This window comes from Pipistrellus kuhlii, unplaced genomic scaffold (genome assembly GCF_014108245.1).
Source record: "Pipistrellus kuhlii isolate mPipKuh1 unplaced genomic scaffold, mPipKuh1.p scaffold_m20_p_2, whole genome shotgun sequence".
In the NCBI taxonomy this organism is placed as follows: domain Eukaryota; kingdom Metazoa; phylum Chordata; class Mammalia; order Chiroptera; family Vespertilionidae; genus Pipistrellus; species Pipistrellus kuhlii.
This window is the reverse complement of record NW_023425515.1, coordinates 164,043,595-164,067,978: the sequence shown is the minus strand read 5'-3', so window position 1 is coordinate 164,067,978 and position 24,384 is coordinate 164,043,595. Positions and strand designations below refer to the sequence as shown.

General features: G+C 37.5%; 1 protein-coding gene across 8 annotated transcripts in view; it reads left to right on the top strand.

The window, feature by feature from the left end:
* The window catches only part of TUT4 (terminal uridylyl transferase 4), a 96,211-nt gene that overhangs the window by 20,621 nt on the left and 51,206 nt on the right, over positions 1–24,384 (top strand). For all 8 annotated transcript variants that reach the window (XM_036447231.2, XM_036447227.2, XM_036447230.2 and 5 more), the window contains 7 exons: positions 4,182–4,345; positions 11,079–11,195; positions 13,579–13,756; positions 15,389–15,477; positions 18,388–18,439; positions 20,716–20,785; positions 22,175–22,301. In XM_036447231.2, the coding sequence (XP_036303124.1) occupies positions 4,187–4,345; positions 11,079–11,195; positions 13,579–13,756; positions 15,389–15,477; positions 18,388–18,439; positions 20,716–20,785; positions 22,175–22,301 (792 nt within the window). In that variant the 5' untranslated portion in view covers positions 4,182–4,186. The remainder of the gene's footprint in view (positions 1–4,181; positions 4,346–11,078; positions 11,196–13,578; positions 13,757–15,388; positions 15,478–18,387; positions 18,440–20,715; positions 20,786–22,174; positions 22,302–24,384) is intronic.

The window sequence follows — 24,384 nt, the reverse complement described above, 5'->3', positions numbered from 1 at the left end:
GAGGGACCAAGAGATCAGCTGGTCCCGCCCACTTGCTAGCTCTTCCCCTGCCGCAGGTTATCCTGTGTGTTATGGGGCAACCAGCTGGGTATGGGCCTTGGTCTGGCACCTCCTGCATTTCCTGCCATCCACCCCAGTTCCTTGTTTGCCATTTGGTGATCGAAACCTGTGGGCCGGGGGGAGGGACCAAGAGGTTGCCCGTTAGGCTGCTTGCCAGTCCTGCCCCCACGGCCACCCACCTCGGTTCCTCATTTGCCATGTGGCAATCAGAGCCTGATGGCTGGGGGGAGGGACCGAGAGGCAGGTCAAATTACTGAGTCAGTATTAACTCTGTTTAACTTATTTGTGTATGGTATAATACATAAGATTTACCATTTTAACTTTTATTTTTTAATATATTCTTATTAATTTCAGAGAGGAAGGGAGGGGGAGAGAGACATAGAAACATCAATGATGAGAGAGGATCATTAATTGGCTGCCTCCTACTTGGGATTGAACCTGCAACCCAGGCATGTGCCCTTGATCGGAATCAAATCCAAGACCCTTCAGTCTGTAGGCCGTTGCTCTATCCACTGAGCCAAACCAGCTAAGGCCAATTTTAACTATTTTAAAGGTACAGGTTAGTGTAATTAAGTACATTTACAGTGTTATACAACTATCACCACTACCTATTATATTATAATTGCAGAAATTTTCATCACTCCAAAAGGAAATCCAATTCCCCCTTGTTGCAGCCTTGATGACCAGTAATTGGCTTTTTGTTTCTATGTATTTACCTATTTAAGTATTTCATAGAAATTGAATCCTATATTATATGTTGTTTGTGTGTATGGCTTCATTCATTAAACATCATGTTTTAAAGTTCATTCAAGTAATATATAGCAGTACTTCTTTGCTTTTTAATGCTGATGCTATGAACTGCCTTTGTTCCTCTCAAAACTCCTATGTTGAGGACCTGACTCCCAATGTAATTATATTTGGAGATAAGAGCTTTTATGAGGTAGTTAAGATTAAATGAGGTCAGTAAGGGTGGGGTCCTGAGCTGATGAATCATGAAGCCTTATAGAAGAGGAAGATCTTTTTCAGTGTATGCACCAAGGGAAGGCCATATGAGGTAGCTGCCTACAATCCTAGGAGGGAATTTCTATCAAACACCAATCTTGCTGACACGGACTGTGATCTTGACCTTTTTGCCTCTAGAACTGTGAGAAAACAATTTTTTTGTTGTTTAATTCCACCAGTCTGGAATTTTGTTTTGGCAACCTAAACTAAGACAGCTGAATAATACTCCATCATATAAATACGTCACATTTTATATCTTCATTTATTTAGTGAGTAGAGGCCCGGTGCATGAAATTGTGCACGTGGGGGGGGGGGTCCCCCAACCTGGCATGTGCCCTTTCACAGTGTGGGAGCTCCTAGATTGATCACACCTAAGAGGTGGGCCCCGCCACCCATCCAGGTCTCCTCTGTGGATTGTCCCAGAGAGGTAGGCTGGAGCCTGGGGTCCCGCCGCCGTGCTGCGTGGAGACGTGGGACCCCCCCACCCCCAGACCGCGCACACAGCCGTGGGCCCCCCTCCACGCCGTGCATGCGGTGTCAAGCCCCTGCCCACCTGCATGCGCCTGCTGTGCACACAGCCTCCTGGTGATCACTCCTTGCAGTGTGAGGGTGTGACGACCACAAAGGCTTTTATTAATAGGACTAGAGACCCAGTGCACGAAATTCGTGCACAGGGGTGTGTGTCCCTCAGCTCAGCCTGCACCCTCTCCAAATCTGGGACTCCTCTCATAGTCCAGTACTGCTGCCTCACAACTGCTCACTTGCCTGCCTTCCTGATTGCCCCTAACCGCTTCTGTCTGCCAGCCTGATCACCCCCTAACCACTCCTGTCACCCTAACTGCCCTCCCCTGCAAGCCTGGGTCGCCCCTCTCCCCCCCCAACTGCCCTTCCTTGCAGTCCCGGTCGCCCCAACTTCCCTCATCTGCCAGCCTGGTCACCTCTAACTGCCCTTCCCTGCAGGCTTGATCACCCCCAATTGCCCTCTCTTGCAGGCCTGGTTCCTCCCAACTGCCCTCCCCTGCTGACCTGATTGCCCACAACTGTCTCCCTTGCAGGTCTGGTCCCTCCCAACTGCCCTCCCCTGTTGTTCATCTTGTGGTGGCCATCTTGTGTCTACATGGGGGCAGCCACCTTTGACCACATGGGGCCAGCTATCTTGTGTGTTGGAATGATGGTCAATTTGCATATTGCTGTTTTATTAGATAGGTTAGAGGACTGGTGCACTGGTGGGAACCAGCTGATATGCCTTAAAGGGTATCCCGGATCAGGGTGGGGGTTCCGGGTCATGGGGTGGCCTAGGTGAGGGGCCTGTGGTGGTTTGCAGGCCAGCCACGCCTCCCAGCAACCCAAATGGCGGCCCTGGTATCTGGGATTTATTTATCTTCTGTAATTGAAACTTTGTATCCTTGAATGGAGGCCTAGGCAGCCAGGGTGTCTGGAAAACTTGGCTTTCTCCATCACTGGGGATGACTCAAGCCTCCTGCTCTCTCCAGCTCTGTGGCTGCTGCCATTTTTGTTGAGATTTATTTATCTTCTATAATTGAAACTTTGTAGTCTTGAGTGGAGGCCTAGCCTGGCCAGGATGTGCGGAAAGCTCGGCTTCCACCATTACTGGGGAAACCCAACCTCCTGATAGCTCCATGACTGCAGCCATCTTGGTTGGGTTAATTTGCATACTCCATCACAATGATGGATGCACCCACAGCTGAGGCCAACTTCCCATAAGGAGCCTTAAGGAGCTATCAGCAGCGTACTGAGGCTTCATCCTCCTCTGCCCCTGTGAGGCTTGCCAGGGGGCCTCAGGCCACGCCCCCACCCAACAGGGCTTGACGGGGGACCTCAGACAGCACCTCCCGCCCCAGCACCGGATCAGGGGACCTGAGGCTGCACCACGTGCCGGGCTGGGCTTGACAGGAGACCTCAGGCCATGCCCCCCACCCAGCGGAGCTTGATGGGGGACCTCAAGGTGCAATCCCAGTGCTGGGTTGGAGGAACTCAGGCCACACCCCTGCCTAGCGGAGAATTGACAGGGGACCTGAGACTGCACCTCCCTCCCAGTACTCGGCCGGGGGACCCGAGGCTGCACCCCCCCGGCTGGCGGGGCTTGATGGGGGACCTCAGGCCATGCCCCCCATCCAGTTGGGCTTGACGGGATCTCAGGCCATGTCCCCCACCTGGTGGGGCTTGACAGGACCTCAAGGCACAGCCTCCACCCTGTTCTGGGCTGGGGACCTCAGGCCATGCCCCCCATCCTGGTGCCAGAACAGGGGATCTGAGGCTTGACAATGGTGAAACTGGCTAGGTCTGGATCTAGCCCAATGAGGGAGGGGGGCTGGCAGGGTCTGAGTCTTAGCGATTTTGAGGTGCATGTGGGTGGGCAGGGACTTGATCCTGGGTCCTGTTGTGTGCCCTAGACTCTGACAGGAGGAAGGTTTTCATATACATTTTACTAATTTTCTTTCATCTCTAACACTTCTATTATAGAGAAAGGGCAAATAGCAATATTAAATTATTTCCTCTAATTAATCCCCTTTTAATGTGCACGAATTTTGTGCACCGGGCTACTAGTGCAAAGATAAAATCACATAACCTATGCCTTAAAGATATTACAATCTAGTTAGGAGACTAATAAGAAATATACTGTATATCCATGGGTTTAGTGAAAGCAGAGAAAGAGGAGCCTGGTGTAGGTTTGTGGTCTGGAGTATGCATGTTCTTTTATCTGCAAGTGTATAGTGCTTGCAGTTGCTAAAGTGACTTTAGTTCAGTGACTAATCTTTGGGATTTAAAAGAGCTTTTTATTATATTTACTTCAAAGATTCCACAAAATGGTTTTGTTATGTTAGTCTTATATACTAAGTCTCAGTCACATTTGTCTCTTTTGATAGGTAGGTTGGAAGAACAAGATAAGATAGGCATTTGACCATGAAGTAGATTTTTCTTTGTGAATTTCTATGCGATATATTATACCTCTTACATTTTACATAGGTATGCCAACTTGTAAAACTAAGGAAAGAATATTTTTTCTGTGTGTGTATAAATTGAATGTCTGTTTTGCATTAATTTTTTTAATTGACCAGTTCTAATGATGACAACTAAGGGATTGCTTCCTTTTCTAGGTAAAATGAAGACTGACGAATCTAATAAAGAAACTTCTTCAGAGATGGACTATTTAGAAAATGCCACTGTGATAGATGAGTCTACATTGACACCTGAGCAGAGGCTAGGTTTGAAACAAGCAGAAGAACGTTTAGAAAGAGATCACATCTTTCGACTTGAAAAAGTATACTTTGTTGTTTTAGTTATTTGAAGGAAATGTGTGTTTCATAACTTTACTTTGCCAAGTATAGCTCTTGTTATTTTTCTTATATTTCTAAGGCATAAATAGCATTCATCTTTCCATACTTTCTTCATTCCTTTCTACTTCTCTCTTTTCTCTCTTCCCTTCCTTTGTTTAGCAAATCTTACATCTATGATTCGGTCTTCATTTATTCATCCCCAGAGGTTGATGAACTGTGGCCTACCCTTTTATTTATTTATTTTGTGTGTGTGTGTGTGTGTGTGTTTTGTTTTTTTTTAAATGGTGGCAAAATACATTTAGCCCCTTGTTTTTTTGGGAACGCCACCATGCCCATTTGTCTATGGCTGCTTTTGTGCTACCATGGCAGGTTGAGTTGAGAGTTGCTGCAAAGAATATATGACCCACAAAGCATAAAAAAATACATTTTTAAAAAAATCATCACCTGAGGATATTTTTTACATTGCTTTTCAGAGAGAGAGAGAAAAGAGAGGGAGGGAGGGTAGGAGGGAAAGAAGGAAGGGGAGAGATAGAGTGAAAGAAACATCAATGTGAGAGAGACACATTGATTGGTTGCTTCACGGGGTATGGGCCCTTGACTGGGAATCAAACCTGAGACCCTGAGCAACACTGGCCAGGGCAAAATGTCTCCTTTTTGCCAAAGCATAAAGTTACCATAATATTATTTTGTCTCTTTCTGTTAGAAGTTTGCTGACCCTTGATTTATTTACTCATAAATAGATACTGAGTGCTTGTTATGTTCTAGGTAATGAGCTAGGCATTGGGAATTTATTTGTGAAAATGGCACATTTCTGTCCAGTCAAAGTTAATTCTTTATTTGAAGTGACAGAAACGAATTAGGGAATACTACATGAGGTTCTAGACTTCCTCCATCTATCAGGAGTTATTCTAGCCATTGGTATCTTGTTCCTGAGTACTAATTAACTTTTTAACCTAAAAATACACATTCTTAATAAAAATATTGCTAGGTATTACAGGAATGAATAGTAAACTAATTTGTTCACAAATTGATACTTGGGGCATTGTGAGTATGTATACAAGGAAATAGGTCATCCTTGATAAATAATAAAGAAATGGTATGATTTTGTATAGTTTAGAAAAATTAAGTCATAGCTAAATTGAAGAATGCAATTCTGAGTTATTTATTAATAAAATTATGACGGAGGAGTCACCCTATGAAAATAAGAAGAATTTAAGGAGTAGAGGTCCATAATGTAGGAAAGAGGTAGGCTGTGCAGCTAGTCTCACCAGATTCTAGTAGAATTTTTTTTTCTTTTCAATTTGCTGTTTTACTTAGCTCTGTCTTTCGTCTTTCTCTTTCCAAAGCCTAGAATTGGTGGCTATTCTGGCTCTGCATTGTCAAGATAAACATCGAGTGCCTTTCATATGCCATGATATGGTGATAAAAAGTTGAAATGGGATATCTGTGACATTTTAAAAAACATAATACTGCTCTTCTAGGAGTTTACTAATTAGAAAAAGACATAATAAGCAAACCATAATAATAGTAATAATAACAGTATTGTTTGCAAACGGGATCTTGGACAAAGGAGTGGCCAACTTGAGTTGTGATATAGAGTATAAAATTGAGGAATGTTTTATAAGAAGATGACATTTGGACTGAGTCAGAAGGAGTGATTAGGAGTTGATCTGATGGGTTGGGGAAGGGTGGTGTAGGTAAATTATATGGGATGTGTAAAGAAAATGTGAAAAATGTGTTTTCAAGAAAAATAAACGGGACTGGATACATAGGATACAAAGCAGAAAAGATCAGTTCTTGCCGAAACCTGTTTGGCTCAGTGGATAAGAGCGTTGGCCTGCGGACTGAGAGGTCCCAGGTTCTATTCCAGTCAAGGGCATGTACATTGGTTGTGGGCACATCCCCAGTAGGGGGTGTGCAAGAGGCAGCTGATCGATGTCTCTCTCTCATCAATGTTTCTGACGCTCTATCCCTCTCCCTTCCTCTCTGTAAAAAAATCAATAAAACGTGTTAAAAAAAAAAAAAAGAGAAAATCAGTTCTTGGGAGAAGGAAGAAGTTGGGGTGGAATGGATATTTGATGGTAGTAAGAAAGAATCGTGTGGGGTGAAAGAAATGCTTTAGAGTAGGGGTGTCGAACTCAATCAGAGAAGGGGCCAAAATCTAAAATCCAGTCTAAATCGCAGGCCAAATGGTTTACTGAACAGTCATAAACTGTCATTGTGATGGAAACGCAGCGGAGTGCAGTGATGACAGCGCGGTGCGGGCCACATTGCAAGGCCTGGCGGGACGGATTTGGCCCGCGGTCCTTGTGTTTGACACATGTGCTTTAGAGCATGAAAACATTTTATTTGTTGTTGAGTTTAAACAGCAATGATGAAAATCATTGTGCCAATACCAGCAGTGATGTCTATAATCCTTTTCTTTCTGACACCTTTGTTTCTCAAGCCCTCCAAAGCCTTTTGTTTTCAATATAGTATACTCTTAAAAAACAAAACAAAACAAAAAAAAACATTTTTTATTGATTTCAGAGAGGAAGGGAGAGGGAAAGAGAGAGAGAAACATCAATGATGAGAATCATAGATCCCCTGCCTCCTCCACGCCCCCTACTGGGGAACAACCCTGCAACGGGGGCAGGTGCCTGTGACTGGAATAGAATCTGGGACACTTGAGTCGGGAGGCAGACATTCCATCCATTGAGCCAGATCAGCTAGGGCAGTGGTCGGCAAACTCATTAGTCAGCAGAGCCAAATATCAACAGTACAACAATTAAAATTTCTTTTGAGAGCCAAATTTTTTAAATTTCTTCTAATGCCACTTCTTCAAAATAGACTCCCCAGGCCGTGGTATTTTGTGGGAGAGCCACACTCAAGGGGCCAAAGAGCCGCACGTGGCTCTCGAGCCCCAGTTTGACGACCACTGAGCTGGGGCAATACAGTACTCTTAATTAACGTCTTTCTCTGCCAGCTTTAGACACTCATTAAGAATATTCTTACCGACTTATTTTTTTATTTTATCAGGTCCTTTTATTCACAGTTATACTCATAGATTATCTAATTGAGGAGTAAAGATGTGATTTTTCAAAAATATGTTTTTATTGATTTTTAGAAAGGAAGGGGGAGAGAGAGAGAAACATCAATAAGAGACATCATTGATCCCTGCCTCTTGCATACACCCTGCTGGGGATGGAGCCCACAACTTGGGCATGTGCCCTGACCAGGAATCCAACGGTGGCCTCTTTGTGCCTGGGTTGGTTGACACTTAACCATTGAGCAATACTGGCTGAGCTTTTAACCTGTACCAAAGAAGGAATAAATCCAAACAATTAGATTAGAAAGGTAAAATTCCCTATAGCAAATGTTAAATATTGACTAGGAAATACTTACAATCTCCATGCCCAGCAATTATTATTTTAGTTGGTCTGCAGAAACTTTAAGAAGGGTTATTAGTGTGTTTGTTTAGTGATCAAATAAAATATAACCATAATAAAGGAATTTTTAAACAATTTTCATTTGTCTCTCTGAAACTAGAAGCTTCCTGATGGTGAGAACATTTTTATGTTATTTACTGTTGTGCCTGATACAATACATTGTACATAATTGGTCAGTAATTAGAGGTAGTTTGCTTAGTGGTTAAAGTGTATGGGTTTTGGAGTCACTGGTTCTATCTAGCTTTGTCACTTAGTGATTTAACACCACTGGATAAGTTATTTAATCTCTTTAAGCCTCAATTTCATCATCATTAAAATAGATTTGATGAAAATATTGACACTTAGCTCATTGGGCTATCATAAGGATTAAATAAGGTAATATAAGTAAAGTTCTTGGCACAGTGCTGGTATGTGGTAAGCACTGAACAGAGTTTAGCTAATGTGGAATTTATTTATTATGCCCTATAGGGCAATTTAAAAAAAAATATTTTTATTGATTTTTTGCAGAGAGGAAGAGAGAGGGATAGAGTTAGAAACATCAATGAGAGAGAAACATTGATCAGCTGCCTCTTGCACACCCCCTACAGGGGGTGTGCCCGCAACCAAGGTACATGCCCTTGACTGGAATTGAACCTGGGACCCTTGAGTCCAAAGGCCGATGCTCTATTCACTGAGCCAAACCGGTTTCGGCGATATAGGGCAGTTTTTATTTCATTTTACGGACCTATATAGAAGCAGGCTCCAGTGTTAGAGAATTATCCAAGGTTAATTGAAATGTCATCCCAAACCTACTGACTCCCCATTCAGTTTCTTTCAAGCTTTTCTTACTAAAAGAGTCCAGATGTATCCTTGTCTGTTAACATTTTACAATTGGAAAATTCATATTATGAGTGATTACATGACTTCTTCAGAGACCTCATCAATATTCATGCATTTAGATATTCTGTGTTTATGCTTTCAACTCCTAAATCTAACTTTTTTAGTCACTTCCACCATTCTTAAACCTTGAGCCAAGGCAACATCATCTCTCTTCTCTATTATTGCAACAATAAGTTCTTCCTGCTTCTATTCTTAATATAGAAGACAAGTGATTCCTTTAAAATATTGATTAGATCTTGCAGTTCTTTGCTCAAAAACCTTCAATGCCTCACCCTTACAGTTAGAATAAAAGCCAGAGTCCTTACAGGGGGCTTATGATCTAGCCTCCATTATCTTCCAAATTTTTTTTTAAATTTTTCAAATATATTCGGCATATTCTTACTTCAAGGCCTTAGCATTCACATTTTCCTCTGTTTGGAATGTCTCTTTCCAAATATCCACACAACTAATCCTTCACTTTCTTTAAGCCAGTTTATCAATAATGTCTTAAGTGACAACCCTATTTTTAAAAAGCAGGTAACACTTCTTCCCATGTTCCTATTTATTTATTTATACATTTGTTTAATACGTTTCCCTACACTTGGATGTACATTCATGAGGACAGGAATTTTGGTTTCTTTTGTTTATGTACTGTGTTTGATACATAGTGTAAGCTCAGAAAAATGGTGGCCGGGCTGGCATTGCTCGGAGGGTGAGCATCAACCTGTGAACCAGGTCAGGGGTCTGTTCCAGTCAAGGCCCATGCCTGGGCTGTGGACTTGGTCCCATTGGGGGTGTGCAGGAGGCAGCCAATCAGCGATTTTGTCTTATCATTGATGTTTTTATCTCTCTCCCTTTCTCTCTGAAATTAATAAAAAGTATATTTAAAAAAATAGTTGGTGAATTAAGAATTAGTTGTGATAGGAAATTTAAGAAATAGAAGTCTCTGTGAGGCTTAATTCATACTCCAATAAGGACAGGTTTGAAAGAATTTCTTTTATTAAAGAATTGGAATGATTATGTTGAGCTGAACTTTCTTACTTACTTGTTGCAGTGGGCAATTATTTAATCCTTGAGATATAGTTGCTGTGTCAGTAAAATGGGGAGTCCTCATAGAGTTATTTTAAGGTTGGTAGATACTGAATACATGATGGCTATGTTTATTTTTTAGTCTGTAGCAAGACTATTGCTATATTTGGGATGGATTCCCATTTAAAGGAAATCATATACATAATATTCTGAAGTGAGAATTTTTATGTCAGGAGTTGTAGCCTTTTGAAGATCAGTCAGATAAAAATTGAGCATTGCTGGAATTTCAGTGTAAGACAATGGAAACTTTTAAAATTCAGCACATATTTAATATTTTTATAATTTTTATTGTGTAATCTTATGGGTAGAGAGTTGGCTTTGGATTCAGAAATACATGAATTTAAATCCAGCATCTCCCACTTAATGTGTTCTTCTGAAAGCTGCAAGCTACTTGAGCTTTTGTTTTCACATCTATAAAATGAAGATAATGCCAGTCTAAAATTGGATTGTTAGGGAATTAAAATGTCACATTGTATGTGAAGCACCTAGCAAGGAACCTGGCACATAACAAGTACTTTGGAATTACGATGTTTTTTATTATTTCAAGAGTATATATGTGGAGTATGACTAAAGTACTATGACTGATACTTTTTACATGTCAGTTGTTTCCTTCAGAGTAATAACCTCAAGAGGTTATCCATTTATTCCCATGAGATTGTGATTAGTTGGAGTGTTTTTGGAATTCAGCTTTTGAAATTGTTTTCCATATTTGCAAGTCATTCTTTTGAATCTCTTATTTGAGGGTAGATTCTATTTTTATTTATTTATTTATTTATTTATTTTTATATTCTATTTTTTGAATCTCTTATTTGATAATAAGAAAGACTGAAAGTTTGAAACCAATTTTGGGGGTAGCATTGGAATAAGACTTAGTAATGATACTACCTTTCTCATTTCACATTGGATTCGAAAGTCTATATTAGATATGTACCAAATATATTTAGTACTTTTAAAAATATATTTTTGTTGATTTCAGAAAGAGATAAAAAACATCAATGATGAGAGAGAATCGTTGATTCGCTGTCTCCTGCACACCCCTTACTGGGGATCGAGCCCACAACCTGGGCATGTGCCCTGACCTCCTGGGTCGACACTCAACCACTGAGCCATACTGACCAGTCCGTATTTAGTATTTTCATGGTATTACTTGAAATTAGTATATGATCTATGATGACTATTTTGAAAAGGACAACTATCTTGGGTTTATAAGTACTGATTTGTTTATTAAAAACATTCCTACAATGCTTATGTTTTCCTTATATTTACATAATTATGCCATTCACATATATAATAAAAAATTTACTTCTCTGTTTTTTGAAAATGTCATTTTTTAACTTTTCAGCGCTCACCAGAATATACCAATTGCCGGTATCTATGCAAACTTTGCTTAATTCACATTGAAAATATCCAGGGAGCTCATAAACATATAAAAGAGAAACGACATAAGAAAAACATTTTGGTAAGTTCTTAGTACAAAATGTTTTATTTATTTTTGAATGGTAAAACTATATGAAATCCTTTCTATTTTTGAAAGTAAAAATGCAGTATTATTCAGTCTTATATTAGTAATTGAAATGACATTGTTGAAAGGTGTGATTGCCCTCCTTACCTGAGTCAGGAGGGGAACCTTCTGAGAGTCTTCTGAGAGTCCAGTTTGCTCATTTTAAAGTACATTGATTCCTAAGTTTAAAACTGTCACGTGCAGTTAGTCCAACAGATATTTATTGAGTTTTATGTGCTTATGTCTAGGAGTGATGAAGAAGATAGTTGTAGTTTCTGCCCTCAGAGTTTGTAAGACATTGGTGAAGGCATCCAATGAATGAGGATTTAAGGATCATGAGTTTTATTAAAGGGGGAAATGTAGTGCTAAAGAAGTATACAAGAATATTTTACTTAGTGTAGGTCAGGGGCAGTTTTTCTGGGAAAGTGAACATTTGAATTGAACCTCGGAGTAATAGTTTAAAAAGGCAAAAAGTGAGTGGTGTGGAGAGGCAAGCTGAGAGCATTTTATACAAAAAAGCAGAATGAATAAAGATTTCTAAGTCAGGAAAGGATATGGCATATGAGTAACTGAAAGATTGTAGTATTAGTGGAACAAACAAAGCTAGGAGGAAAATGATGTGAGATGAAGTTGGAGAAGTCCAGACCACGCAAGGCCTTATAAACGAGAGACTTGGAGAATTCTTAATTCTACAGTTATTTTTATTATAGTATTTCATAGACTTAGATATGAACAGAGTGTTTTTTTCTTTTTAGAGTGTATTAGTATTTTATCTATTTAATCTTTTTCTGTTCAAAGTTATAATAATATATAACTTCTCATCTATTATAAGTTTGTGCTTGTGTATCCTCTCTGTGAAATACTCTTTCACCTGACCTTCCCAACAAGTCTGTGTTAGATATGTCTTTTCTGCCCCCACAGTGCTTGGTCAGAAACCTAACACATGTTTGCCTTCTCTCCTTTTCTAGATTTTAGTATTTAATATTCTGAAAGGTTATTTTCTTTTTTGTTTTTGTTTCTGCATTGCTTAAAACCGTATGACACATACTAGGTGCTCAATACATTTTTCTTAAAAAAAATTGATACATTGAAGAAAATCAAGAACTTAGAAGTAAAAGAAGTCATTCAGATTTAACAAGCCTATGATTATTTTATTTTATTATTATTATTATTATTATTATTATTTTTGTTAATTTTTACCTAAGGATATTTTTTCCATTGATTTTTAGAGAGAGTGGATCGGGGATTGAGGGGAGAGAGAGAAAGAAACATTGATGTGAGAGAGACACATCAGTTGATTGCCTCCCGCATTGGGGATTGAACTTGCAACCTAGGTACGTTGCTGCCCTTGACTGGGAATCAAGCCCTTTGGATGTATGGGCGGACACTATAACCACTGACTCATAACAATAGTGTGGTGAAGGCCTGGGAGGGGCGGGTATGGGGTGGAGAGAGGGTCAGTGGGAAAAAACAAGGACACATCTGTAGTACTTTGAACAATAAAGATAAATTAAAAAAAGAAGTTAAACTATTTTAGGTCAAGATGGTGGCATACATAAATGCGGTACTTGCATCCTCTCACAACCACATCAAAATTACATGCCCTGGCTGGTGTAGCTAAGTGGTTAGGGCGTTGGCCTGGCACCAAATCAATGGAAAAAATATCCTCAGATGAGGATTAGCAACAACAAAAAATTAAAACAACCATCCTGGCTTTAATGAAGCATTTCAGAATTTATGCAGACAATAAAATATAACAAATTTTATTTTTAAATGTTTAACAGAAACCTCCCCCACAGTATCTCTTAGTCTTCCAAATCTCCTTCACAAAGGCAGGGATCTCTGTCTCTTTTGTTCTCTTCCATATCCTACAAGCCTTAGACCTGGCACATAGAAGTTGATTATATTTATCTTTTTCTCTTAAATACATACTGAGTGGCCAGATTATTATGATCTCTAAACACATAATAATCTGGCCTCTCAGTGCGTGTGTGTGTGTGTGTGTGTGTGTGTGTGTGTGTGTGTATTATAGGCCCGGTGTATGACTTCGTCGTGCATGGGTGGGGTCTGACCAGCCTGGCCAGGGGGAGGGGAGAGGACATGGGCAGTTGGCTGGCCTGCCTGTTGGTCGAACTAGTCGAGGGGACAATTTATTTATTAGCCTTGTATTATATAGGATATACACCGAGTGGTCAGATTCAGAGATCGTAATAATCTGGCCATCAGTGTAAGTCTGGCACATAGAAGTTGAATGTATTTATATTTTTCTCTTGAAAAAGTATTTCTCATTAAAAGAGTAATTTTTTTTAATATATATTGTTGTTACATGTTACACTAACAGGAAAAACAGGAAGAAAGTGAACTTCGTTCTCTCCCACCTCCTTCCCCTGCCCACTTGGCAGCTTTAAGTGTTGCAGTTACTGAATTAGCAAAAGAACAAGGAATAACAGATGATGACCTCAGAGTTCGTCAGGAGGTTGTGGAGGAAATGTCAAAGGTTATAACAGCATTTTTACCAGGTACAAATATATTTTATACTTATTTCTAAAAATTACACAACTCTTTCTCTTGAATTAGGGTAAATATTATTTTAAAATATTTTTTATTGATTTCAGAGAGGAAGGGAGAGGGGGAGAAAGATAGAAGTATCAGTGATGAGAGAGATTCTTTGATTGGCTGCCTCCTGCACACCCAACTGGGAATGGAGCCTGCAACCCCTGCATGAGCCCTGGCTGGGAATCCACCCGTGACCTCCTGGTTCATAGGTCGGTGCTCAGCCACTCAGCCATGCCAGCCGGGCTGACCTTATACTTTCTAAGAAACTAAACTTGCCTGATAAGTTCCAGTCATGGTTTTTTCAACTTGATCTCTGATAAGATCCTTCTAAAATTTGCCTTATGATTTTTGAAGTCAAATATTTGATAGTCTGAGAAAGTTGCTTGTAGTATGTTATTGTTTTTATTAACTTGTTCTATGAACTCTTGAAAGCCACAGAATTTTTTTGTTTGTTTTAGGCTTGCAATATTAATAGCTTCACTTTGTATTTGTATTTTTTTTAAAAAAATATTTTATTAATTTTTTACGGAGGAAAGGAGAGAGATAGAGAGCTAGAAACGTCAATGAGAGAGAAACGTCGACCAGCTGCCTCTTGCACATCACCTACTGGGGATGTGCCCGCAACCAATGTACATGCCCTTGACCGGAATCAAACCTGGGACCTTTCAGTCTGCAGACCGACCCTCTACCACTGAGCCAAACTGGTTTCGGCTGTATTTTTATTTTTTTAATTTATTTATTTTAAATATATTGTATTGATTTTTTACAGAGAGGAAGGGAAAGAGATAGAGATAGAAACATTGATGAGAGTCATCGATCAGCTGCCTCTTGCACGCCCCCTACTGGGGACATGCCTGCAACCAAGGTACATGCCCTTGACCGGAATCGAACCCGGGACCCTTCAGTCTGCAGGCCGACGCTCTATCCACTGAGCCAAACCGGTTTCGGCCACATTTTATTTTTAAAGATCATTGTCATTGACTACGATTCCTTCCCCATTTAAAGTGTTATCTCTTATGTAAATATATATAAATAAATGCCATTTGTGACAGTAGCTATAGCTGGATTGTACATTCTTTACTGTTACATATTAAATGTTAAACATAATTATAGTCATTCCTAAGTGAACTATTACTAAAATTTTGTTTAAAAATTGAACTTTAAAAAAATTTTTTTATTGATGTCAGAGAGGAAGGGAGAGGGAGGGAGAGAGAGAAACAGCAGTGATGAGAATCATTGATCGGCTGCCTCCTGCTTGGCCCCTACTGTGGATTGAGCCCACAACCCAGGCATGTGCCCTTGACAGGAATCGAACCCGGGACCCTTCAGTCCACAGGCCGATGCTGTATCCACTGAGCTACACCAGCAAGGGCTAAACATTGAACTTTTATGAGCAATTTCTCTCTTCTGTCTTTGTTCCTGAACCCTCTAACTGAGAAACATTTTTATTTTATAGATCAATTAAAAAGGATATAATTCTTCTATAATTGTTGTACTAGAATTGAAAGACATAGTGAGATATATGCAGTTTTCCTATCACTGTTGTTTAAGATCCCATATTTACATTCTATTTCATGCTTTTTTTTTTTTTCCAGAATGTTCACTTAGGTTGTATGGCTCATCTCTGACTAAGTTTGCTCTGAAAAGTAGTGATGTTAATATAGATATAAAATTTCCTCCCAAGGTAAGTAATTAGAAAAGAATGTTTCCTATGTGGTTCTTAATTAGTATAATACTTGTTTTTTTTATTGATTATCTTTTTTTAAGAGTCTCCTGCTTTTCCGACTGAGCTAGCCGGGCACCTTGATTATCTTTTTAGTGGCGGTGCAAGGAACTATAAAATTCTGCCTTATGGAAGTTACCATCACTATGGAACATTTGGAAACTACTATTAGGTGTCAGACTTTAAAATAAAATAAAATAAAGTGAAGTAAAGTAAAGAAAAGTAAAAAGTAAAGTAAATAAAGGTCAAAGAAAAAAGAGGAAGCAGTCATTAAAAAAAAAAAAAAAAAAGGAAAGTCAGCTCTCTTTCTCTCTTTCTGGAGCAGGCCCTTGCCTTTCCCCACCCGCTTCTTTCTCCAGTGTGTTCTCTTTCTCTCCTGGAGCACACCTCTCCTCCCTTTTGGTCCTTCAAGGTATGCATTCTCTCTTCCTCTCTCTGCTAAGCACTAAGGCCCTTCTTTAGCTATAAGTTGTTTTCTGAACCTATTTCTTCTTAAAAAAAAAAGGGGGGGGGGGGAACCCAAGATGATGGTAGGTAAAATAGGTGGAAGTTACACTCACCTCCTCCCAGGACCAAACTGGAATCAAAACTAAAATATAGAACAGTCAACTTGAATAACCAACTGAAGACTAGCTGAATAGAAATCTTATAACCAAGGATTTACAGAAGAAGCCACAATGAAACTGGACTTGGTAACTGAAGGTTATCATCCTTGCCTGCCTTGTGGTCCTTGCTCCTGGGAGGGAGAAGGAAGATCTCGGCATATTCAGTGAGACTGTAGAAAGCCTTTCAGCAGTGAGGAATCTATTACACACATCAGCAAAGAAACCTGAGCAGTTTGAACGTGAGACACAGCAGCAAAGAGGATGAATTCCAGGATAAAATTCACCCCTGTGTTTAGCCGCAGCCTCTAATCTGTCCTTACTCTGAGCCTGTCCCTTACACTGTCCTTCCACAAACATCCTGCCTCCTGTTCAGTCTGTTACGGTGCTGCCTGTCCGTCAGCCTGAAGTAACGGAAGCCCCCAATAGTAAGGAGGCCATCTTTCCTAAGTGCAATGTGATGCTGTTTTTTGAACACTAAGTCCCAAATTTTAGTAATCTCAAAAGTCCATACTTTCTCCTATCTCTCTTCCAGCCCTTGATGCACCAGCACCCCAAGCTGCTGCTTCAGACTCCCATGTTTTCCTACTGGGCCCTATTCTTCCTTCCTCAGCCCAAAGCCATGTTTCTTCCCCAGGGAGTGATGACCTACCCCCAGAGAGATGTCCATCCAAGCCCTTCTGCTGTACTAAGAGCCTCTGTTTGATCCTACCTGCGAGTTCTACCCTGTTACCTAATCTAGTGACCCAGTTTACAACTTAGAACAAGTCTAACAGGATTTCAAAGTTAATGTTCCACTCCCCATTTTTGAATTGATTGTGACTGGAAATGACATATTTTCATCTTTGTATCATGCCATCAAAAATTGCTAATTTTAAAATGTCTCTACATGGAAAGAATTAAAATGCATTTCCTTATTTATTTTATGTATTTTGTAGCACTTGTCTGAATTTGAATGCAACTCATAACCTCTATTTTCCAAATTTTAATTAAAAAAAGTACCACAAAATTTCAATTTTGAATTGGAAGTACCATAACCATATCAAAATATGTATAAAAATAGTTTCTGGAATTGTGCTTAGTATTATTATTTCCTAACCAGTCCTTTCAATAAATTAATTTTTTATGCATAAAAAAAGGAAAAGTGATTGTATTTGAGCATGTTGAACTGTTACTGCTTATGGAAGTAATATAGGAGGTGGAAAGAACTTAGAAACCAAAAATCCGTGTTTAAATCTTAGTTGCAATGAGCAAGTTAATTACTTGTCTTGTCTGAGCCTCAGTTTTCTAATTTCCAAAACAGGAATAATAACTTTTATATTACATAAGATTATACATTTCAGGTATTTCTGTATAGTGCCTGGTACATTATAGGTACTTTTAATAAGTAGTGTTTAGTATCATTTGCAAAAGTACCAATATTGTTCAGCACTGCTAATGTTGCTTATCTATTGACATAGCAAACATTTAAAATAACTGAAATTTTATGTGTTTTAAATTTTTTTAATAAGTCATGTTCAAGGAGGTTTGATTTGGGTGCAAATTTGATGTTTAATTTCTAATCTGTATATAGTCATTTACATAAAAATTATTATTACTACTAAATACTTTTAAATAGCAGTAAAATACACATTAAGTCAAACCTTTGACAAGCTTGTTATTTATTATTATTTTAATATATTTTTATTGATTTTGAGAGGAGAGAGGAAGAGAGATAGAAATACCAGTGATGAAAGAGAAGCCTTGACCGGCTGCCTCCTGCAAGTCGCCACACTGGGGATCAGGCTGGCAGCCCAGGCCTGTGCCCTGGCTGGGGACTGAGCCACAAACTGGTCCGTAGGCTGATGCTCGACCACTGAGCCACGCCAGCTGGGCGACAAGCTTGTCCTTTAAAGCAGCGTCTTAATCAAAGCTTGTTGGCCAGGTGGCTAGTTACCCGTGCATCTTAAATTTATCCAACAACTTCCCTAACAATTATTTGGTAAAGTAATTTTTTTCCATTTATTTTGCTGTGAAATTCCAGAATCTTTCTCACCTAAGAGCTGATTATTTCAAGGAGTATTGCTGGAATCATAGCACTATATGATTTATTAGATTCTATTTCTATGAACAAGATGTGTTAACATAAAAGTAAAATACTCTTCTGTTTCCATTATTTTAAAATAATAGAGAGCATGATTTTAATGTTTAATGAAATTTAATTCCCTCTGAAGTTCTACAACTTAAACTTTGAAATTAGTATATTGATTTAATTTGAAACTCTTTTTAGATGACTCATCCAGATCTTCTGATACAAGTGCTTGGGATTCTAAAAAAAAGTGGTGAGTTTCTTTTTTAATTTGTCTTTCTAAAGAAAATTCTTCAAAGATACATGCACTGTGGAGGTTATATATAGCTAAACAAACTAAAATTCCTAGCATATTATAATACAATATATATATATTGTTTATATTTGTTTAATAGGTATACTAGAAAATTTATGTCTGTAAGATCAAAAATATATTTAAAATTGATATGTAAAATCTGCCTTTTGAATAATTTAAAAATGTTAGCTTTGAATATTACCAGCATTTCTAATGTAAAAGAAGAGAAAGACAAAATCTATCCTTGGAAGGTTATTGATGAAAGAAGACTTAGGGAGAGACCTGGGGGAAATTTTTGTGCATTCATTAGGTAAATTGTTTTTTCCACAATTAAAAGCAATATCAGCCTAATTTAATCATTTATATTACACTAACCAAAATTATACTTAGTAAGCTTTTCATTTGTGCCTCATATGTCTGGATTTTTTTTGTGTGTGTGTGTGATGTAAAAAGGATATTTATATATGTAAAAATACTTTTAAAATTAAAAAAATAAAAAAATTATAACTATCTCAAACCAGGCTGTAGCGTGTAATACAATCTATAATATTATTTTGTTTTTGTTTTATACTGCTTTTCTTGTTATGAAATAAATGCTTGAGAGCTCAAGATCTGCCAGACTTTCTAGGCACAAAATTTAGTTCTGCCACTTGATGGTTGTATGTTTTTGATGAATTATTTAATGTTCATGCTTCGGTTTTCTCATCTGTAAAATGGGTAGGTTGTTACTATTACTATTTCTTAATCAAATTAAACGTATTCTTGTCAGTTTGGCAAAACATGTAATAAACGTATTCTTGTCAGTTTGGCAAAACATGTAATATATAATATTATATATATATATATATGTATATATATATATATAAAATAATGTGGTGTGGAATTTTAATAATTTATGTGTGTCAGGAGATGAAAAATGTTGAAAATTGCTATTGTAAAGGGATTTTAGTATAATTTTTTTCTTAGTAAATATTTATCTCTACTTGCACAAAAACTTTAAAACATATTACAGATAGGAGGTAAACACAGAGCTTTTACCTCTTTAGACTCACTGGAGAGTATTAACCTAGCAAAAAAATTTTAAATAGGTCTTTTCCACTAAAATACACAAATAGATCATCTTGAGTCGTATAACATAGGTCTACAGAATGCAGTCTGATTGTAAAATTGATTGTTTTCTTTTCATCTCCTCTCTTTAAAGACCTCTATCCTGTCATCTACAGGATTTATTGTTTAAATATTTGTTTTCCAAACCCCTGATTGAGCTCTTTATATCTTATTCATTGTTATATCCACCAAGTATAATTCAACTCTTGACATAGAGATTTTAGCACATGGTTTTTGAATAACTTAATAATTCCAGAAAGTACTACTAAGATATTTTCTTTAAATTGCAAATGAAATAACGCATCTAATTAAAAAAATATATATATCTTTATTGGTTTCAGAGAGGGAGGGAGAGGAAAAAAGATAGAAACATCAATGATAAGAGAGAATCATTGATCTGCTGCCTCCTGCACGCCCCCTACTGGGGATCGAGCCCGCAACCTGGGCATGTGCCCTTGACCAGAATTGAACCTTGGACCCTTCAGTTCGCAGGCGGCCGCTCTATTCACTGAGCCAAACTAGCTAGGGCTAATGCATCTATTTTTATTTAGATTAGACATTTATGGCAGATATAGAGATGGACTTAAGAGTGGAAATGTGCTTCATCCGTAGTCCATCCTTAGGAGCTTTAATTGGACAGACACTTCATAGGTTTATGGGAAATGAAGCCAGCAGAGTTAGCCTTTTACTTCCACAGATATTTTTTAAAGAACCAAATTTTCAAAGCATTGTAGGTTCTCATTTTGTGCTTCCTGTGGAAATAGCCCTCAAAGTAAGTGGTGCCTTCTCTTGGCTATATCTGTGAAGGTTTAACAACTTTGACTACATTATTTACTTAATTGGTTATATTCAAACTCTTAGGGATATTAAAACCTTTTTTTCTTAAGGTGATTGTAACTTTCAGACATTCTTTGGGACCATGCCTATGGTTTGTGATATGTAGCAAATAGAACCAAGAGAGATAAAGGATCCTGTGGGTTTGATTCTCATAATGAGAAGAATGGGTTATCCCACAGAAACAATGAGAGTGATATTTAGAAGGAAACTATTACTTAATGTTTACCATAGAGTAAGCATTTTAGAGATGTTGACATTGGCTTACCTGCTTTGTTTTCCCCCCTTATTAGTATTATATGTAGATGTGGAATCTGATTTTCACGCTAAAGTTCCTGTTGTGGTGTGCAAAGATCGGAAAAGGTTGGTAACAATGAAGAAAAAATAAAGTATTTTTAAAGATAACAACATTCAAATATGCAGTGAACATCTGTAAGAGAGAAAAGCTTTTTTTTTTATTTCTCCTTGGGTTAATATGACTAGGCTAGTTTCTACTTATTCAAATTAGCCTATTTACTAAAAGCATGTGAACAAGATATAGAACAGATAGAAATAAAATACTCAGATGCAGAACTTTTAATTTTTTTCTAAAGTTTATTCACCCAACAATATTGAACATTTACTATATGGTAAATAATGCTTTCCTATAGGGACACAAGCATAAATAAGAAATAGTCTCTCTTCTCAAGGAGCTTACAGTCTATCAGACTCTTAATTTTTAGTTCACTGAAATTGTATGAGTCATTGAAGACTAATCTTGCTTTTCTAGTCATATCTATAGGATTAAGAAAGAGTAAAATACTTTTGAAAAAGGAAACTAAAATAACTATTTTAGTTCAATGTGGGAGATATGGAAACAATACAGAAATAATAGTGTTCTTTTATTGATTATTAACCTATATATCTTATATTTTAAGATTACTATATTTCCTTTTTCCAAACTAGAAGCATCTATGGAGATCTAGTTCAATTTCCTTTTTTTCTAGATTGGAAAATTAAGACCTGGAGGACAAATAAGTGATTTGTCCAAATTCATATCATTTAGGGGAAAATCAGAATTGGAATGGAGGTATTCTGATGTCTGGTATTTTTGCCATCACATCGTGTCTAATTGTCTCTGTGTGGCAACCTCAGATACATTCTTCTCCCTGCCACCAAAATATCTCTTCTACAATTCTATTACCCCATTTATGGTAGTTCCTATTTTCACTTTCATATAAGCATTACTTGTGGGTTAATGTATAAATTCTTTCTAATATCTTATCTGAAAATAGCATGTCAATAAAATCAATGAAAGCTTAGATAGGAAAATATTAGAGTCAAGAAATACAGCTAATCAGTTCAGAATTTTTTTTTTTTAATTTGTGCAAAGCAAAAAGAATGTACTAAGAAGTTATGTTGTATTATTTGACATTGATAAGATGTCTTTTCTCTCATAAATAAAATTTTGGTGATTCATAATGCTGCTTTTGAAATTAATTTTTCATGAACTTAAATACTTACTTAAAGTTGAAACTTCTGAAGTACAAATGAAACTTATTTAAACAAATTTAAAACTTTAATTTATATGGAACGCTAGTGATGGAACTGATGCATAGTTTTCAGTAAGCTCTAAGTTTATTAAAACATTTATTTTTATTATGCCTTCTAAAGTATTAAAATACAGTGACTGGAAGGGATAGCTACAGGATTTGAAATATTATGTTTTTGAAAGTATTAATGCAGTGAAATTTCTTCCTTTCTCATTCACAGTGGCTTACTTTGTAGAGTGAGTGCAGGAAATGATATGGCATGCCTCACTACTGATTTACTTGCTGCTATTGGCAAAATGGAACCTGTCTTTATTCCCTTGGTGTTAGCCTTTCGTTATTGGGCTAAGGTGAGTGGAACAGAGGAGTGCCTAATCTGTAACAGAAATCAGAATACATAGGAACAAAATAGTTATGAATACCTAACTGTAGTAAATTTAGAGTGGATTTGAAGCAAAGTAAACAGATTTGGGATAAGTTTTGGAGGAAGGACTTGATATGAGAGTTGAGGGGAAGTGAGTAATTGATGACAGCTCCTTAATTTTTGGAAAATGCAAAGATACCAAGTTCTTGAATAGAGGAGGTGGTATACTTAAAGTGTAAAGTGCATTAAATTAATTTTAAAACATTCAGTAATTTTCATTCTAATTACCAGGAGTTTTTAAAATGTTGACAAAAATGATCTTAAAAGTTAGTATGGAAGAATCTTTGAGTATAGCCAAATGAATTCAGAAAGAGACTAGCAAAGGGGACCCACTTTACCACTACAAAACTGATTTAGTTAAGTGTATACCATTGGCATAGGAATAGACCAGTGGTCGGCAAACCGCGGTTCGTGAGCCAATTGCGGCTCTTTGACCCCTTGAGTGTGGCTCTTCCACAAAATACCATGGCCTGGGTGAGTCTGTTTTGAAGAAGTGGCGTAGAAGGTTTGAGTTTAAAAAATTTGACTCGAAATTTCAATTATTGTACTGTTGATATTTGTCTCTATTGACTAATGAATGAGTTTGCCGATCATTGGAATGTTGAGCATCTGCTCCCTGGTGATTAGTGTAGTCATAGTGATCAATTGTTCCACCGATTGGTTGATTTGCATATTAACCTTTTATTATATAGGATGAAATACAATGTTCACTAATGACTGATTACTATAATCATGTTGCATTCATTTCCCTTCTTAGCGCAGGTGTACCATTTCTCTCCACTAATACTAGCAGCGAATTTTTTTTTTTTTAAAGGAAACGTCTTTATTTTTAAAAATATATATTTTATTGATTTTTTACAGAGAGGAAGAGAGAGGGATATAGAGTTAGAAACATTGATGAGAGAGAATCATCAATCAGCTGCCTCTTGCACACCCCTTACTGGGGATGTGCCCACAACCAAGGTACATGCCATGACAGGAATGGAACCTAGGACCTTTAAGTCCGCAGGCCAATGCTCTATCTACTGAGCCAAATTGGTTTCCGCAGTAGCGAATATTTTAACAGCTGATTGCCCATCATTAGTCTTTGTGGTGTGTACAACAGGAAACATTTTGCTTTCAGAGAACAAGAAAAATAGGTTTATTTGTGTTACACTTATTAATTCCTGCAATAATTCAGTGTCTGGTAAGTTAATGTTCAAGAAAAAATATTAATTTTTATTAAAATGTTCTATGTTAATGATTATTCATTTATTTTAGCCCTTTTTATTCAGCATGTCTCTTATTAAAATAAACAACGTTTTTATGAAAATACATTGAAGCTTTTTTTTTTAAAACTTAAACCTTACTTATTTGGCCTGTGTTAGCCTTTGAGTTTGACATGCTTGCCATTGACAATTTTTGAAATCCTATAATTATTTGTTAGAATTGAAATATATCACATTTTTTAATCTAGCAAATATGTTCCTGGGAATATAGCTCATAAAAAAGCACTAGTACTTAGGAAATCTGTATAAGGATAAATATTACGATATTGTTTAACGTAGCAAAAACTGATAACAAAGTGTGAATATCCTTGGGTGGGGGGATTATTGAATAATCATCTCTAGATCATAGACTATAATTTAACCATTTGATAGAATGTTAGATCTGTACTAATGACTTAGAGGGACATTTCTTGGTGCATTGTTAAGGGAGAAGAGTAATATACAGAGAGATGTCGATAATAAAAATTTTGGTAAAAAGATGACAAAAATCAAAATCTTCCGTTTTTTTTATAGAAAATAGAAATGTATGTGTATTTGTGTATGGTTATTTGAATATAGAAGAAGGCATGGAGTACTTAGAAGATTATTAACATGAGGCAGAAGTGGAAGCAAAATAAAATATTTTTAAAAGGTGTCTACAATAAAAGCACATTGTATGATATGGTTCCATTTAACTAAAATATACATGTTTTTATATGCAATAAAAAATGAATGGAAAGATGATCACCAATATGTTAATAG